Genomic DNA, 16,627 nt, shown 5'->3' with positions numbered 1-16,627 from the left:
GGTCTCCCTGTCTGTGGTAGTCAGGTGGCTTCACACAGGTGTTCCCACCAGGCTTTTGAGAAGTCCCAGCCCTCAAGCCTTCAGGGAAGCCTCTAGGTTGTGCAGGGGCTGGGTAGCAGGGGATTTTCTCGTAAGTGATCTTGATTCCCATCTGTATCTGTGCGGCCAAGCAGAGAGAAATCTTCCTCTCTTGAAGAAGAAGAATGGAGAAAACTTGAACAAGCCCGTATGCACAGAATTGCTATGGCCCTGTGCAAGAGAGAGCAAAGTACTCTTGATTCAAGGACAAAGCAGTAGATGCTACACATAAACAGTATTCGTGGTATTGAGACCTGAAATACACCCTGTTGGTTCTGGGATAGGCTTTTAACAAAGCTTTGTTCTTTCCCTGCAGAGGTCTTGATATCTGTTTGGTAAGTTGTCTTTCTGCTTCATTAGCTTTTCTATAAGAAGAAATGAAACACCTTTTCCTTTTTAAATTTAAAAAAGCATAGATGCTCTGCCATTTCAGGCACAATTTGTTTGTGTAAAAAAGTATGTAATTTTCTTTTGCTGTTTCCATGGGCTCGTGCTTTTAAAATAATTTCAGAATTAAATATATTATGGAGTAATTCTGAGGCTCTATGGGAAAGCTGCATTAGATCATCAAGCCCACTTCCATGCAACACAAAGCTGAGTTTGTCCCTACAGGGAAGATAAACAAAATTAACTTATTTTACACTGAATGTTGGTGAAGAGGCCAAGAAAATAATTTTCTCCTGGTTAAACCTACATAAATCACTTTCTTATCAAAGACACTAATATGCAAGCACAGATTTCCATAATAATGGGAGAAAAAGAAAGGAAAAAAGAAGACAATTTTTACTCTTTGTACTTAAGAAAGATTGCATTAATTCCTTTTGTATATTCCAGTAGCTACAAACTAAAATGAAAAGTATAACCAGAGGCAGATAATGTCCTTTCTCTCACAGAGAAAGAACAGTAAAATACCTTTCTGTTCCCTCCTAACTGGAACATCCATTCATTCCCACTCAGGTAAAGCTGCTGTTTAGGGCTGGCTCCCCAGGGTTCACCTGATCTCTGCTGCAAAACCACTGAAGGGTTTAGCCACAGTGACACAGACAGCCTGGGCCTCCTCCCTCGGCTCCTGGTTTCTGCTCCTGTGGCAGAAGAGGAATATTCAGATTTAAAGGGCAGCCCAGCCTCACAGCACCACTTGAGGCCATGGCAAATCAGGACCCTGTGGTGCAGGAACAATCACAAAGGCAGAACAACCTGAACTTCAGTGGAGCTTTCTAAGAAATGTCACCTGGGACTGTGAAGAGGTCAAGTTATAAACTGGGGCTCCTTGCAGAAAAGTGTGCAAGGGCGAGTGCAGGTGTAAAAACCATGACAAAAAAGAACGGTTGTTGGAGACAGAGCAAATACATCTTGAAAGAGAAAGTTGAAATAATCTAGATAATTCCCTGCAACTGTTACTGGATTTTTTCCTTCGCTCTTTGAAAGTTCAGTTCAGAGTAAAAGAAGGCCCTAGGTAGGCTTTCCTCTCTCTGAATATTCTGTCTCAGTTAAGAGCCCAGTTTGTGCAGCTCTAGTTGTGAGTTTCTTCAATTTTTAGTATTTTCCTGTGCTGACCCTGTCAGCCTCATTGCTGTTGCTATACAAAGAGCATGGAAACAGTAAAGACAAAAAATTCCCAACCAAGTTTTCTAAACATGCCATATTGTGAAGAGGCATCAATCACCTCCTTTCTGTGCTAACAAGCTATTAAAAAAAGAAAGCACTCTGGTGGAAACAGATAAAAATTACATTTTTTAACTCTCTCACTTGTTACCACAGTGATTCTTGCATTTATGGGGGACATCTGCTACAAAGGATGAAAAAAATATTTTACTGTAGGCAAAGAACAGTCTGGAAACAAAATCATGTCTCAAAATCTAAACTAAACTTTTCTTAAATTGTACTTCAGTGAAAAATAACAGCCAGGATCAGTAAACCAAACTATATTCCAATTGAAAATAATCAGACCAGAACAAGTCCAACAAGGGAGCTGAAAACGCAGCACTTAGAGCTTATAGAATAGGTTTAAGCTGCTTGAAGGATAGCAAGAAATGGTCAGCCATCTCAGGAGTGTGATTTCCTTCGCAAATAATTTCTAGATGGAGATGTAGCCAGTGCTCAGTGTTCTGCTAAAGGCAGTAGCCAGAAGCAGGGAAAAAAAACCAAAACAAACTAGCCAGAAGCAACATAAAAAAATTAACAATGACAAGGTAAGCTAATTAGCAGATGCTATCAAGACAGAGTGATAAGGTGTGATTAAAGACATCTTTAAGCCACTTCCAGGCCTCTCCCCACTGGAGAAGTGGCTAGGAATGCATAGGTGGTTTCATTACATCCTCACTGTGGGCAGCCAATTCCCAGTCAAAACTGTGTGCAACCTCTCACATTTTGCAGGACACTGAGCAGAGGAGGATATTCTCTTCCACTCCCATCCTAACATCATGCCTACAAAAAGAAATGGAGGGGCACGGGAAGAGTGTCACACAGCCAACATGCTAATATTTAGATTTCGAGAGAAGCTGCTTGTGTAGGATGTACTTTACCCTGCAGATTAGGTTCTCTCCATCTAGCTAACAATTTCTGTTAGCTTATGCTGAGCATTTAATGAAACTCTCAAAGAATTGTGTTTGCCCCAGAGTAGAAGCACAGGTGGAAGAACATGACTATGGCAGAGTACTGTAGCACAATCAGGGTAAAATCTGGAACAGAGCTGAGCTCCCAGCTTTGTCCCCTGCCTGCAGAGGCTCCAGCCACAAAATTACATAGGAGTGTTTTGAATAAAAGGCAGTGCCCGGCCCTTGGAAGGGGACCAAAAAGGGGGCTCAGGAAAGAAGAGAGAGAAGGACAGTCTTCCATGCAAGGAGACTAACCTAGAGGGCAGTCAGGTTCTGAGAGACAGATCAGTTTGGTTTAATGCATTTAAGCTTGCTGCCACAACAAACCCCAAAGCCTTTACCTTGGTCCACAGGTTATATGATGAACAGTACTTCTCTGGGTAGTGGTATTTTTCACTTCTCAAGAAGTATGGTATTTTCCACTTCTCAAGAAGTGAACATTTTATGATACTCTAGACAGAAGGTACTATCTGTTATTCATGTGTCATTTTATACGAACATCCCATGCAAACATACCCAAACTCCATCTTTATTATATACTGGCATTGAGAACAGAAACAAAAATCATACTTGGTCAAACTATGCAAATGCAAGAGATAATGACTAAGTAACATTTTCAGGTCGTGACCACACAGATGTTTGTTGGTGTTGCTATAAGTAGGCAGGAGACTTTCTAACAATACTGTATACATGCATTTGGCTTTAAAAAATAGCAGGAATTCAAGATAACTCAATAATAAATGGAACAGGTTTTCTAGCTGATGAACTAGCATTACAGGGAAAGTTTGCTTTTCCTGTTTTTATTGGTTTTGCGCAAATTAAATTCTCATCATTAACTATATTAGGTCAACATTTTTGGGTGTGTCTTTTTAACAGGGAAAAAAAAAAAAGAAAGAAAACACTGCTGGCACAATGATGGCTATTCTCAGATGTAAAACACATGCAGAACAAATTGACCAAGGTAAGCGCTGCAGATTACAGAGGAAAGTATACTTTTGGTGATAATAATCAAGTGTATTTGTTTAATAACAATACTTGTCACTGTTACAATAATGACCTAAAGTTTTGAAGTGCTCATTTCCTCCCTGTACTGTTTGCCACTTCAGAAGGTGTGGATACTGTTGAGAACAGAGAAGATAAGAGTGATCATAGAGATTAAAGGAGAACTTCTCAGTTGAGGAGCCCAGTTGTGGTCAGTGGGGCTGGTAGATGAGAAGCAGCTCTGGCAGGACTCTTGTGGTGGGATGGTACACAGAGACTCACTTAACAGGTTAACTCATCGACAAAATGTGCAAGGTCTTGCATAGGTGATCTTTTTGGTGAGATTTCAAGGTTGTTTGCCATTGGCTTGACAGAAGAGAAAGGGCGCTCCAGAGGTTCAACTTTGAGAAGAAGGGTTTGGCCTACAGGAAAGAGACTCCTAAAGCATATCCAGTGAATCAGAACATTGGTACTTCTATAAAGCCCACTTGTGATTCTCTGATCTCTAAGCTCCTATGTAGCCAAACACTACACCAGTCATTAATTTGGATCCTGAACAAAAAGTGGCCACTTCTTTCTTCTCAAACAATCCTTCCTACCTATAGGTCTGACAAAGAGGCATTTGACACACAGGGAAGCTTTGGAGAGAACCAAAATGCAGAACTTCCGTCATGTGCTGAAGCAGTTGTGCTTCTTTAAGAACTTGACATATGTTTGGCCCCTGCCCCTGTGCCCAGCTTTCTCCTAAGGAGATCTGAAGGCATCCAGAGATGACAGTGGATTGGCACCCACCTTCAACCTGGAGGAGACTAAGGGGAGACTTCACCGCAGTCTGTAACTTTTTCATGACGGGAAGAGGAGGGGCAGACACTGATCTCTTCTCTGGGGTGATCAGTGACAGGGTCTGAGGGAATGGCCTGAAGGTGTGTCAGGAGAGGGTTAGCTTGGATATCGGGAAAAGGTCTTTCACCCAGGGGGTGCTTGGGCACTGGAAGAGGCTCCCCAGATAAGTGGTCACAGCTCCAAGCCTGAAAGAGTTCAAGAAGCGTTTGGACAATGCTCTCAGGCACATTGTGTGATTCTTGGGGTGTCCTGTGCACAGCCACAAGTCGGACTTGATGATCCTTGTGGGGCCCTTCCAATTCCGCTTATTCAGAGATTCTGTGATTCCCTCTTCACACTCACGCACCCGGCCCTCAGCCAGCAGGGTGGTCTCCCCCAGCGTCCCCCACCGAGACCCCCTCCCTCCCTCCCTTTCCCCTCCGCAGCCCCTCCCCGGGCGGGGCGGGGCTGAGCCCCCTCCCCGCCCGCCGCTGCCCGCGGGGGGCCGCAGCCCCGCCGTCACGTGGCCGCCGTGTCACGCCCGCCCCTCCGCCCCACCCCGCCCCCGAGTGTCCCGGGGCGCTCGGCGCCGCCGCTCCGCCCTTCGGCAGCGCCGCGGATCGCTCGGTGCGCGGCTCCCGGCGCTCCGGCACCGGCGTAGCGGGACGCGGGCGCTCCGTGAGGTGAGGGCGCGGCGTGGCTCGGGCGGCGGGCGCGGGTCCGGGCGCGGGTCCGTGCGCGCTCGGCGGCGGCGGGCGCGGTGAATGGGGCTTTGTGTGCGGCGCCCACCTGCTCCCGCCTCCGCCGCCCGGCGCGGGGGGCTCCGGGCTCTTCCGCGGCGCAGCCCCAGCGGGGAAACCTCTGCGGGGCGCAGCACGAGGGAACTTCTCCCTTCTCTTCGCCGGGCGCTGCCGGAGAGACCCGTTTGCCTGGTGTGGGGGAGCGGGGGACACCGGGGGGACCCAGCCTGTGAGTTGCTGCCGCTTGACTGTTTATTTCCATTTACTCTATAGTTTATGTTTTGGTTGCTTTGTTTTGTTTTGTTCTCCTCTCAAGATGCATGGCGGGGAGTGACAGCTGCCCGCAGGGGTGAGCGATGGCAGCACCGGCTCACCGCCCCGCACCCCTGCCCGCCCGCAGAGGGGTCTCCGCGGGTCCCTCGGCCCCGAGCGGAGCCGCCCGAGCCGCCCCGGGGTCGGGGGTCCCTGGTAGCGCGAGTCCGACTGAGCCCCGGCGGCGGCAGTGCCGGTCCCGGGGCGCCCTGGTGGGAGCTAGATCCTCCCGCGGGGGGGAACCCTCAGATCCCTCCCTCCGACCAGGAGGGTGGCCCCGGCTGTCCCGGGGCTGTCCGGGGGGTTTGGTTGGACCCCGTGGAGGGCAGAGTCGCTGTCGGTCCCCGCCGGTCCCCCGCCCCGCTGCCGGCTGCGGATCCCCGTACCCCGCGGGCGGGCCTGGGGCTGCGCCTTCCCACGGCAGCGCGGGCTTAAAAGATCCAGATCTTCTGTTGCTGTTAAAAAGAAAAAAAATTAGTAGTCTGCTTTAGGAGTAGCATTGAGTTTAATCGGGACCCTGTGCTTTTAACTTCCCACAGGGCATGCGAAAGATTTGTCTTCCTTTTGCACAGCATTTGGCAGCACAAGCCTTCTGCAGTCTGCTGTTGCCACTTGTGACATTCTTAACTTTCTCCTTGTGAAAAGAGTAGTTAAAATCTTCTTTAACAGCGTTGCAGGATCTCTAACGAATTCTCCCATTTGCTTCTGTAAGGAGTATGAATGTGCTTACTACTATGAAAAAATTCCAGTCTACTGCTACTTTTGTAGAAGCTGTAGTCTCTTTTTGCCTTTTTCTTTTCTTCTCCTCTACCCTAGCAGGTTGTAGATTAGCTGTGTCATTAAAAGAAAAAATAGATCAGATGCCAAAAATTACACATGCACCATTTTAGAAAGGTTTGCTGGTGTCCACGATTAACTAGGAGTAACTGAATTTAGTAAATATCTGTCAATGACCTGCTTGACTCTTCTCTTGGGACACTCATGGGAAGCTGTCAATGAGATTTTATTTACTATTGGAAGAATTGCATAACAGCCATATGAACCAGAGTGAAAGAGCATTTTGAGTAGACCAACACACCATATGAGCTCAGGGTTCCCTTGATTTGAAGCCAAGCTCAGTGCCAATAAGTCACTGTTCAGTAGCAGACACCCATCTTTCCAGTCTCTAAAAATATTGTCCCTTTGCACTTCTCCTCCCCTTCCAAGAGTGCATGTGCTAGCAAAGCAATAAAATGCTACTTCCTCCTCTCTGCTTCCCTGAACCAACAGAGAGATGGATAACATCAGGTGAAGAAGAGACTAGATGGGAGGCTGCTCATCTCATGAAGTGATGTAAGCACTTCATCACTCACTTGCCTCATCTCCTTTTTTTTTTTCCTTTCTGTTCTTTCTGTTCAGTTTTCCTTCTCCCCCTCTCTGATGAGAACCTCATGCCTTTTTTGAGGGAGAAGCTGTGACTGGAGAAACATGAAAGCTAGTTCTTGTGTAAGATGTTGGTAATTTCTAAATCCTGCTGCAACAATACCCTAATCACATTCCTTTGGGGAGCTGATTGTGGGCTAGTTCTTTTTGCACAGGGATAATGTTTGAAACAAGTATAGAGGAAAAAAAAAAACCAAGGGAAACCAGAACAAATAAATTCAAATCTTTAGTGCCTTGCTTAATGGCAGACATAGAAGAGTACTAAAACTTCCAAGGTAGAAGCGTGTCAATCCATACCATCTTCTGGGGTTATAGATTTGAGCAGCTGGCTCCTGCTGTGTGTCTACCTCTTGCATATCTGAGAAGCCTGCTCACTTCCCAGCATTTTTTGGAGCTGCTGTCTAGGTGCCTGTGGATGCATGCAGGTGATAGCTGTATTTGATGTAGCTTGGGCTTTGCTTTCAGAGTTGTCAGTCCTGGCTACTCTTTACATTTAGAGTCTCCTGGTCATGGGCTTTTAGGGTTCAGAGGTTTTAGGGTTCAGAGGAAGTAGTGCAAATAAGTGTAATTCTGGTAATATGTTAGAGCAGAGATTGTCTCTATCCAGCCGCCAGAGACATTCAAGTCTGGTGAACTCTGGGAGCAACTGAAGCTCTCCACTGGCACTTTGGGCAAACTAACAGTCCAGGTACTTGCCAAGGACTACTGGAGTGGAAGAACACAGCAGTGAAAGAAAGCATCCTTCCTCTGTGTTAGGGTCCAGAACAAGATGGCCAGTAGCACCTGGAGGTGATGGTAATTGTCTGTGTGCTGAACTTGAGATGGTCTCATCTGAGGGAGAGCCATGTGGTTAGTGCATTTTCCTGGGAAGTTTTAAGTCTTGACAGGTCTTTCCTCTGCAGGCAGAACTTGCATTTTAGATGAATGCTGTAGTAATTTATGTATATTTTCTAAAGCTGTCATAGTCTTCTTTTGGCTTTCTGCTTGGAAGCCATTGCTAGTACTTAAAATACTGTAAAACAAGACATGTCTTTTTTTTTTTTCCTCCCACATGAATCTGTTGGGGGAATGGGTAGAGGAGAGAGAAAGCCAGATTTGTTCAGTCATTATAAAAGGAAAAGAATTTGTATGCTGGTCTGCTTGTGACTCTGTAACTTCAGTAGCTGAGGATGTTCCATTTCTTTTCTCATAACTCTGAGAGGCAGGGAGCTACTGTTAGTTCTTGCAGATGTCTGACTTCCCAAAGGCACTTTGGAACACCCTGAAATATCTCTGCAGAGTTTTGACACTCGAGTACTTTCTGAGGACCTTGTTTAAAACTAGTTGCCTGAGACACCAACATGTTAACTCTAAGGGATATATGAAGATTCATAAGCCCGTGAAGGATGGAAGAAGTATCTTTAACACTGTATCTTCTTCTGCAATATTTATTGAGCACCTAGTGCTGCTGATATAGAATACAAATTTCAAGAACCTGAATAAAATCAGATAAAAATCACTTGACTATCCTAAGATCTCAGAATCAGAGAACGGCTGGGGTTTGAAGGAACCTCTGGAGATCATCTAGTCCAACCCCTCTGCCAAAGCAGGTTCAGCTAGAGCACATTGCACAAGATCATGATCAGGAAGGTTTTGAATATTTCCGGAAAAGGAGATTCCACAACCTCTCTGGGCAGCCTGTTCCAGTGCTGTCACCCTCAAAGTAAAGAAGTTCTTCCTCATATTCAGACAGAACTTCCCGTGTTTCAGTTTATGCTTGTTACCCCTTGTCCTGTCACTGGGTACCCCTGAAAAGTGTCTGACCCCATCCTCCTGACACACAGCCTTAAGGTATTTGTAAGCATTGTTAAGATCCCCTCTCAGTTGTCTCTTCTCCAGGCTAAACAAACTGAGCTCTCTTAGCCTATCCTCATGAGAGAGATGCTTCAGTTCCCCAGCCATCTGTGTCCCTCCACTGGACCCTCTCCAGAAATTCCTTGCTTTTCTTGAACTAGGCATTCTGGAACTGGACACAGCACTCCAGATATGGCCTCACCAGAACAGAGCAGAGAGGGAGGATAACCTCCTTCAGCGTGCTGTCCACACTGTTCCTAAGCACCCCAGGATACCATTGGACTTCCTCACCACAAGGACATACTGCTTGCTCATGGTTAACTTGTCCACCAGGACTCCCAGGTCCTTCTGGACAGAACTGGACTTCAGCAGGCTAACCCATAACCTGTACTGGTCCATGAGATGTATTCGTCATGAGCTGCAGGACCCCACACTTGTCTTTGTTGACTTCATGAGGTTCCTCTCTGCCCAGCTCTGGCACCTGTCCAGATCTCATTGAATGGCAGCACAGATACCATTCCACAGACATCATCCAGCAAGGTAGAAATATTGATCTTGCTGATGTCCTTTATAGCACTGATAGTCTTCCAGAATAGAAAATACCTGAATTTTTAGTGCTTTTTATTGAAGGATAGAAACACATGAAACTCTCAATTTTTGGGTAATGTTAAAAAAAATGCTCTGTTTTCATCACTTGAAATATTTACCCAAGAACTTGGTAGCTGAATAGAGGAGCTGTGTTATCAGCACAGTCCCTGAAGGTGTTCCTAGATTAAAGGAGTTTCCAGTAGGATACCCTTCCAAGGTGTTTATGAGAGTGGGGCTTGTCAAGTGTCTTAGGTAAATTGCTTTGATATTCCTATCTTTCTAACTCCAGCCCTAGTGGATGACTGCTCTGCTTTAGGCTGTTCCAGAATTAATCCATAAAGTCATGGATATGTCTCTTCATAGATTTAATGTTGCAACCGTTCAGTTTGTTGTGTTTGATGATTCTGAAGAACATCAAGTTGAATGGTTGATAACAGAATACTTGGAAGGGAGGAAGTATAAACAAGTACTAGGTGTTGTTATCTGTGTGGGTTTCTCATTTAAGAACTGAAATTTCAGAAGTGGGACTCTAAGGCATTTTCCTCTCTTGCTAATTGTAGCTAGATGATTTATTTCCAATCTTGTCTAGTTGAACTGAATATTGAACGTGGAAGTGTCTGTGGAACTGCAACGTGTTTTATGTATGATCAAACTAAAGAAGATGGTCTCAAAATTGAGGGCCATGCAAGGGGTGTGTGTGTGTGTGGGTGTGTGTGTGTGTGTTTGGTTTAGAGACAGGGAAATTGAAAGCAGAGAAGGAGCAGCAGTATGTCCCAGTTCATGCAACAAGTCCTGTCTCTTTTGTTGTGCTCTTCATTGGCCTGGGTGTGTGTTGATAGACACTTCCAGACAAAAGAACTGGAGTGGGACTGGAATAAAGTTGTATGTAAGGAGCAAACGGCAAATTTGCCCGGACTTTCTAAGTCCTGTCTAATATGACAAGTAAACAAATCAGGGTGATGTCACATTTTGATTTTTCTCTTAAGCTGCTCCTGTAATTCACTGTGTGTAAGGCCTTGTTGATGCTAGCTTTCTTCTGGCTGTCTAGAACTGCATTTGAATACACTATTTAAACAAACTGCACGTATCTCCAGATCAACCATCTTGCCTGGATATGTATTGGCTATATGTATCCTCAGAGGCTGGTACTGCTTCACCTGAATCCATTGAAAGGAAATTTAACATTTACAAGTTCCAAATATCAAAGGAAGTGTAAGAGTAAAGAGTTGATACAAAGTATATCACAGAGAGGAGTGATAGCTGTAGACTTGTTAGTGTTGCAATGTCTCTGGCGCTCTAACTTCTGGGCTCAGACGCTTAAATTTGTACAGTTCAGCACATCCTTGCCAGTGATTTGTGAGCAGATAAGAGGGAATGCACTAAGTTACCCAAGGCCCTTGCTATCTCTGATGTCTGATTCTGTTTAGAGTGGGATTAACTGTATATAAATCACTCCCACTCTTGTGTAGTGCTTGGGCTTCTCAGTGCATTTTTCACTGCATTTTCATTAGTAAGTAATAGTAGATTAACCAAGCTAAGAATTATTTGTCTTTATAGGTAACACTGAGTTTATAAAATTCTGTTTCATTTGACTTTCCCTATGATAGGAGGGTGGGTTACTCAAGATGGAAAAACTGAGCTGTGCTGATGAAGAGTGGGGAAATATTCCTGTAGCTTTTGGTCGCATCATACATGCTTCTCTGATTTGGCCTGAGAAGTGGAACAATATGCTCAGCTGGATGGAAATAGGAAGTAGTCAGGGGAGGTGGAGTGTTGGGTGGATTTTTTTTTAGGACAGAGTGGACTTGCTGCATTTATGTGGGAGCAGCCAAAGAGGCTGAGCAATGGCTAATGCCTCCAGGCAGTACTGTGACTCTGGCAGTGTTGAAGAGAAGCTTGGGCTGGAGCACATTCTTGGTATTGGAGGGTAGGTCAGGGAAGCTCAGGGATGGGAAGCATTTATGATGTTGGATACTGAAGGTGATCAGCAGAAGGGATGCATTAGTGTTGACGCCTCTGGCTGCTTCCCAGTGCTGGCTGCTGCTCGGCTGTGCTTCTGGGTCAGAACTGGGCTTGTGATTTAGAAAGTGATCACCCAGAGGATAACTGATGGTGTGCTTTGGGGGAAGATGCTTCTGGGGCCCCTTATTTTCCCCATGAGAGTAGGTGTAGTCACACAAAGGAGGTTGTAAGTGTATAGCAGCAGTAGTACTCTTCCACACTCCAGACCCGTTTTTCATTTCCCCCACACCTCTGTGTGTGTTGCCAGATCTTGCGTAGAGTCTGTAAATCTTTCCTGTAATCTTTCAAGGTTAAAGAAGTTTTTTTGAAGTGTTTTTGGGAGGGGAAGGGGAAATTAGTTGATATTAGTCATGCTTTGCTGTGAAAGAGCTCTGTGTGAGATGGAGTCTTCTCAGGGTGTTCTGAAAGAGGTGCAAGATTTTTGACACCTAAATTAATTGAATTCAGCACTTACCAGTGAGGAGTGACTCATTAGCATGAACACTGTGCATAATATACGGTTTTACTGTAAACTTCCAGTTTTACTTAGGGAAAATAAGGCTTTTCCTTGTTGCATCACTGGATCTTTGGCCCCTTCAAGGAGTTAATTGTAACATTGTTTGAAAGGCCTTGCTCTGGTTTTAATGCAATTGAATGAAAGGGGAAAAAAATGTCATTATTTTTGTTTACTGTGGTTTGCACAAATCTCACTATAAATCAGTGGGGAAGATTATCCTAATCTGTTTCCTACATTTAAACCTAAAGATTGCATTGTGTATTAAAACACAGTTGCAATGAAATTATTGAGGCCAAAGATTACCACCACTTCAATGTCTCTTGTTTTAGCTAGATAGGTTTACCACTGACCTAAAGCTGTTTTTTGTGGCTTGTATTCCTCAAGGCTGTTTCTTGACATTAAACTAAAGGAAGATGAGATAGAGGAGTAGATATTTAATTTTGGAGCTAATGGTTAAAAGCACGTGATCAGCATTAGCTGTTGAGAATCCCCGGAGTTAAGCACTTATCTGCTGCTAAGTTGCTGCAGCTATAAAATGACAGTGCTCGGTATTTATTACACATTCGTTCTGAAAGTGGAGAAATGCCTCTGTTAGTAGAGATTGCTTCTTGTTAATACCTGTGATTCATTGCAGAAATATTGTTTTGAAGTGTCTTGATGCTCTCTAGTGAATTTCTAGTAGTCACTTCCTATCTTGTAAAACAGGAGAGTATTAATGGCGCTTCCTTTATCCCCCCTCGGGCAAATGAACAGTTGTCATAAAGCTCTGCCGAATCAGGATGCTGACCTCTTTTTGCATCAATTCCAATAATTACACCCTTTGAGAGGGGACTTCCTCTTTAAACAGTGACAAGAAAATGCAGCCCTCACCACTTCATGCATTTTTATCTCTACAGTTGAAGGGTTATGGGCATTATGATGCACAAACTGTAATCTTAATGTTTATGTTTAACTATATCTTATGGAAAAAATACAGATGTGAAAAACACACTAAGCTTGGGAATGCTGTTTTTGAATGCTTGAGCATGCTTTTTTAATTACACTGAGGATTTGAGTTTCACATTCAATGTATAAAATGCACTTATGCAGGAGGTGAAGTATGTGGTGGGAAAAACACGTCTTCTGACAGAAACACTTCTTCCTTTCTCTCAAGAGGGAGAGTAACATACTATGAGTGCTTGCAAAACTTGTTAATTAGACTTTGCTACAGGTTCCTCAGAGAAGACAGTCCAGCTTTGCAGCTGCTGCATGTGTGTACCTACAAGGAGTTTTCATCTCTCCCACAGCCTTGTAATTGAGCACTTTGTCTTCCTTGGGAGCTATAATAAATCTTTTGTCCATAGGAGCCAAAAATGCTGAGGGAGTGGGAAGGGGGAAGGACAGCCTACAGCAGACAATTCTTTGTCAATCTGTATGTGAGGAAAGATTCCTTGTTTTTAATTCCCTGTGCACAGGATTTATTTATACTTCATTAACTGGTCCAATTAAACATTTCACTTCTTTTAGTCAAAGTATATTTAAGTTATAAAACACAAAATTCTGTTAAGTTTTGGATTTTGTGGGATATTGTGTTATGTTTCACATCTTTAAACTTTCTTTACATTGTTGGTTTTTTTTTTTTTCTCTTAGCAGTTTGGGATTTGTTTGGTTTGGTTTGATTTGGGCTTTTTGCTGGTGTGCTATGTAAAGAAAGCCAGGTAGATAACGGTATTTGTCTTGTCTGTACCTTGGCATTTCTAGTCTTTGCCATTCTCATCATTCTTGGTGTTACCAGATGATGATTTGGGAGATTACTGGGCTCTTGTTGAGGTTCAGGCTCCTTTCCAATGCAGGTTATGACAGCTGATTTGCAATTTAAACACTTTCTCCAAAGTTTGGGTAGGTGTAGCAGAAACAAAGTGGTATGCTTCTCTCAGAGCAATCAGAAATAACTCCTTCTTTTTGATTGTTTGGTTATAATTTTTTTAATTTACTTTTTTTACTATTTTACAAATATTCCTTTCCACCCAGGAAAAAGCTAAGAAATTTTCACCTACGTCAGGGAGTGACAAGGTTCTGCAAAATCTATTTTCCTTTTTTCTTTTTGCTTGCTAAAGAATTAAACAAAATGCCACAAGCCCATTTTCCTTGTGATTAAACGCAAGAATTTTGAATGAAACCCCTTTTTCATATACCTGGAAGCAGTCAGGGACCTGACATGGCTTGAAAATGACTGCTTAATTAGACTTAGAGTAATTTAATTCAATTTAATGATTTTTAAACAACCTACAGAATAACTCCATCCAGATTACCTACTGCTACCTACTGGAGGGATTTGGCCTGTGGGAAATGTGTTTGTGTGTATATAGAGTATGGGATTTTTTTGTTTGTTTGGGTTTTTTTTTTTGAAGAAATGTACTTGAGTTTGTCTTAAATGGGTGCCAGATAAATATGGGTTTGAACTAAGTAACATGTTTACTTAGCACTGTTTGCTATTCCTGAATGGTAGTTAGGGTTGTATTTTGTGGAAGCAATCATTCTACTAACGGTATACTGTGTAGTTGGATTTATAAAACTCATAGAAGAGTGATCATGTAGAACATAGCAACTTGCCCTATAATAATGAGATGTACTTTTATGAAACAACTGAATCGCCCTTAGGTTATCAAACTGTAATCTGCTGTTTCTGAAGAGTGATGTGAAACATAGTGACCCTGCATGACCTATTTGAATTTATGCTCCAGTCCTCATTTCAGTTATTTATTTGTCTGATTAGACTTGTAAAACTTTTTCTACTTTTTTTTCTAGGGTGGAGGGAGGAAGTTTATACAGCTGAACATCCTTAATTTTAAACTGTTTCTTCAGAAAGAATTTGTATAGCAGCTAAAACTTGTAGATGAAACCAGCTAACTATCTCAGTAAGCATACTGTAGAACTAGAAATGTGGAACATTTTTACTTAGGTGCATTTGCCAATCCAGACGTTGGTCTCTCATTAAGATTTTCTACTGTGCTCGAGGAAAAAGCACATTGCCATGCTATTTTAGTATTCTGTTACCTGTTATGTTTGCCCTGGATTGGCAACCTGTGGTATCACTGAAGCTTTCTGTAGGAAACTTTTCTCCAGACACTCACTTTCCTCTGTGAGAGTTTGCAGCTTGTCTGTTGCATTAGTTTTATATGTTTGTTCAACTGCTGCTTTCCTTCATGTGAAAGGGAGGAAGGGGGAACATGACTGTGATAGTGCCCTGCCAAGTAAAAGCAGCTATGGCTCTTAAGAATACACGTACAGTTCCTTATGGGGAAGAATCCAAAACAATTCTTCCAGCAATAACCTCTGTCTTGCTCAGGCAATTCTGTCTGCTGTGTTATGTTGAGCTGTCCTAGTACGTGTCCTGCATGGTTTAAGTACAATTTTGAATTTGGTTAGTGGTTAGACTTGTGCATATGATAGTGTTGGTATCTCCTACCCAGTGCAGACCCCTGGTGATAGGATGGTGAAGTTTTAATGAATACTTGGCTTGCTTAATTATGATTTTGCCACTTTACAAATGGCTGTCCTGATGATAATATTAAAATAGGCAGTGGTCAGGGAAATCTGCTCATGTATGAACAAGTTGGTGATCTAATTATGTGGAGATGTATTTAGTATAACAGGATACACAACTGAGTTTTTGGTAAATGTTTGTTCTGTTCTTCATTGGTCAGATTTAGGCTTACTTCTAAGTTTAGAGAAACAGTTAGAAAGTTTCCCTTCGGTGACTGTTAATCTTTTTTAGAGCTTGAGGGCTAAATCCTCAAAGGGTGATAGAGATATGCAAATTCAATTCTGACCTGCCTGCCAATGAACTGAATAGTATCAAGTTGGAATCTTTCTTTCTTTCTTTTTTGTTTAGATATTGAAGAAGAGTAAAAAGCTCCTCAAAGGTTTGGAAGGTTGAATGTGATCAGCATGAAGAGCTTAAAAGCAAAGTTCAGGAAGAGTGACGTAAGTATTTCTGCTCAGTTTGACTGCTGGTTTTCATGCTGGAAACAAGTTCTTCACTCCCACCTTGATAAGCTTGCAGGTTAATGAATTACAGAGAAGAAAACCTTTTTGCAAGCACAAAGGCAACAGCTGAGTACAGTATGGAGTAGGCTGTTTCTATTTGTAGAGCCATTATCTGTTATGCAAAGTAACAGTATTTTGCTACCTTGGTCCCATAGCTGAATCATGCACACGTCTGTGGGGTCTGCAGAACTTCTGTTGGATTGTGCTGGTGTCCAAATTGGAACTTTGTTCCAGGTTTAGGATTAAGCCTAGTAAGGACTTTACTACCCAATCATATTTCTGTCTAAGCCGAGTGCTGTTCTTATCAGTGTGATGTTTGAGCACTTAATGTACTGTCTCCCCAGTCTGTGGCAGGGTTTCTTTGTCAGCAAGAATACAGGAACCAGCTGAGCAATTAGGGCAGCTGTGGTTTATCAGTTCTAGTACGACAGGAGGGGTGGATTTGAGTCTGGAGCAGTGAGGAAGGAAGACATAAATATGGAGGTTCTCAGGAGAATCTTCAGAACAGCATTTAGAGAGACATTAGGCTGCACATCATCTTGCTTGTAGTAGATGTATCAGTGGAGACCCAAACTTCTACGTGTTGTAAGCAATACTTCCCTTGGAGCAGTGGAACTGCTGTAGTCCAGTCCTGTTCTTGTCCTTCTATTCCTACTACTATGCATTCCAAGTCTTTGTGTTGCTAGTAAGAAGTCTGAAATAAGTGC

At 43.3% G+C, this 16,627-nt stretch overlaps 1 protein-coding gene across 5 annotated transcripts in view; it reads left to right on the top strand.

The window, feature by feature from the left end:
• The first annotated feature begins 5,055 nt into the window (after window positions 1–5,055).
• The window catches only part of RAI14 (retinoic acid induced 14), an 86,969-nt gene continuing 75,397 nt past the window's right edge, over window positions 5,056–16,627 (top strand). For 4 of the 5 annotated variants that reach the window (XM_039567058.1, XM_039567057.1, XM_039567056.1 and 1 more), the window contains exons 1-2: window positions 5,056–5,161; window positions 15,766–15,857. In XM_039567058.1, the coding sequence (XP_039422992.1) occupies window positions 15,822–15,857 (36 nt within the window). In that variant the 5' untranslated portion in view covers window positions 5,056–5,161; window positions 15,766–15,821. Of the gene's footprint in view, window positions 5,162–5,358; window positions 5,448–15,765; window positions 15,858–16,627 lie in introns of those variants that run through there. The other variant, XM_039567055.1, reaches the window with a different exon arrangement.

Source organism: Corvus cornix, chromosome Z (assembly GCF_000738735.6).
Source record: "Corvus cornix cornix isolate S_Up_H32 chromosome Z, ASM73873v5, whole genome shotgun sequence".
Lineage (NCBI taxonomy): Eukaryota > Metazoa > Chordata > Aves > Passeriformes > Corvidae > Corvus > Corvus cornix.
Note: the sequence above shows the minus strand (reverse complement) of the source record. Positions and strands in the feature narration are given on the sequence as shown.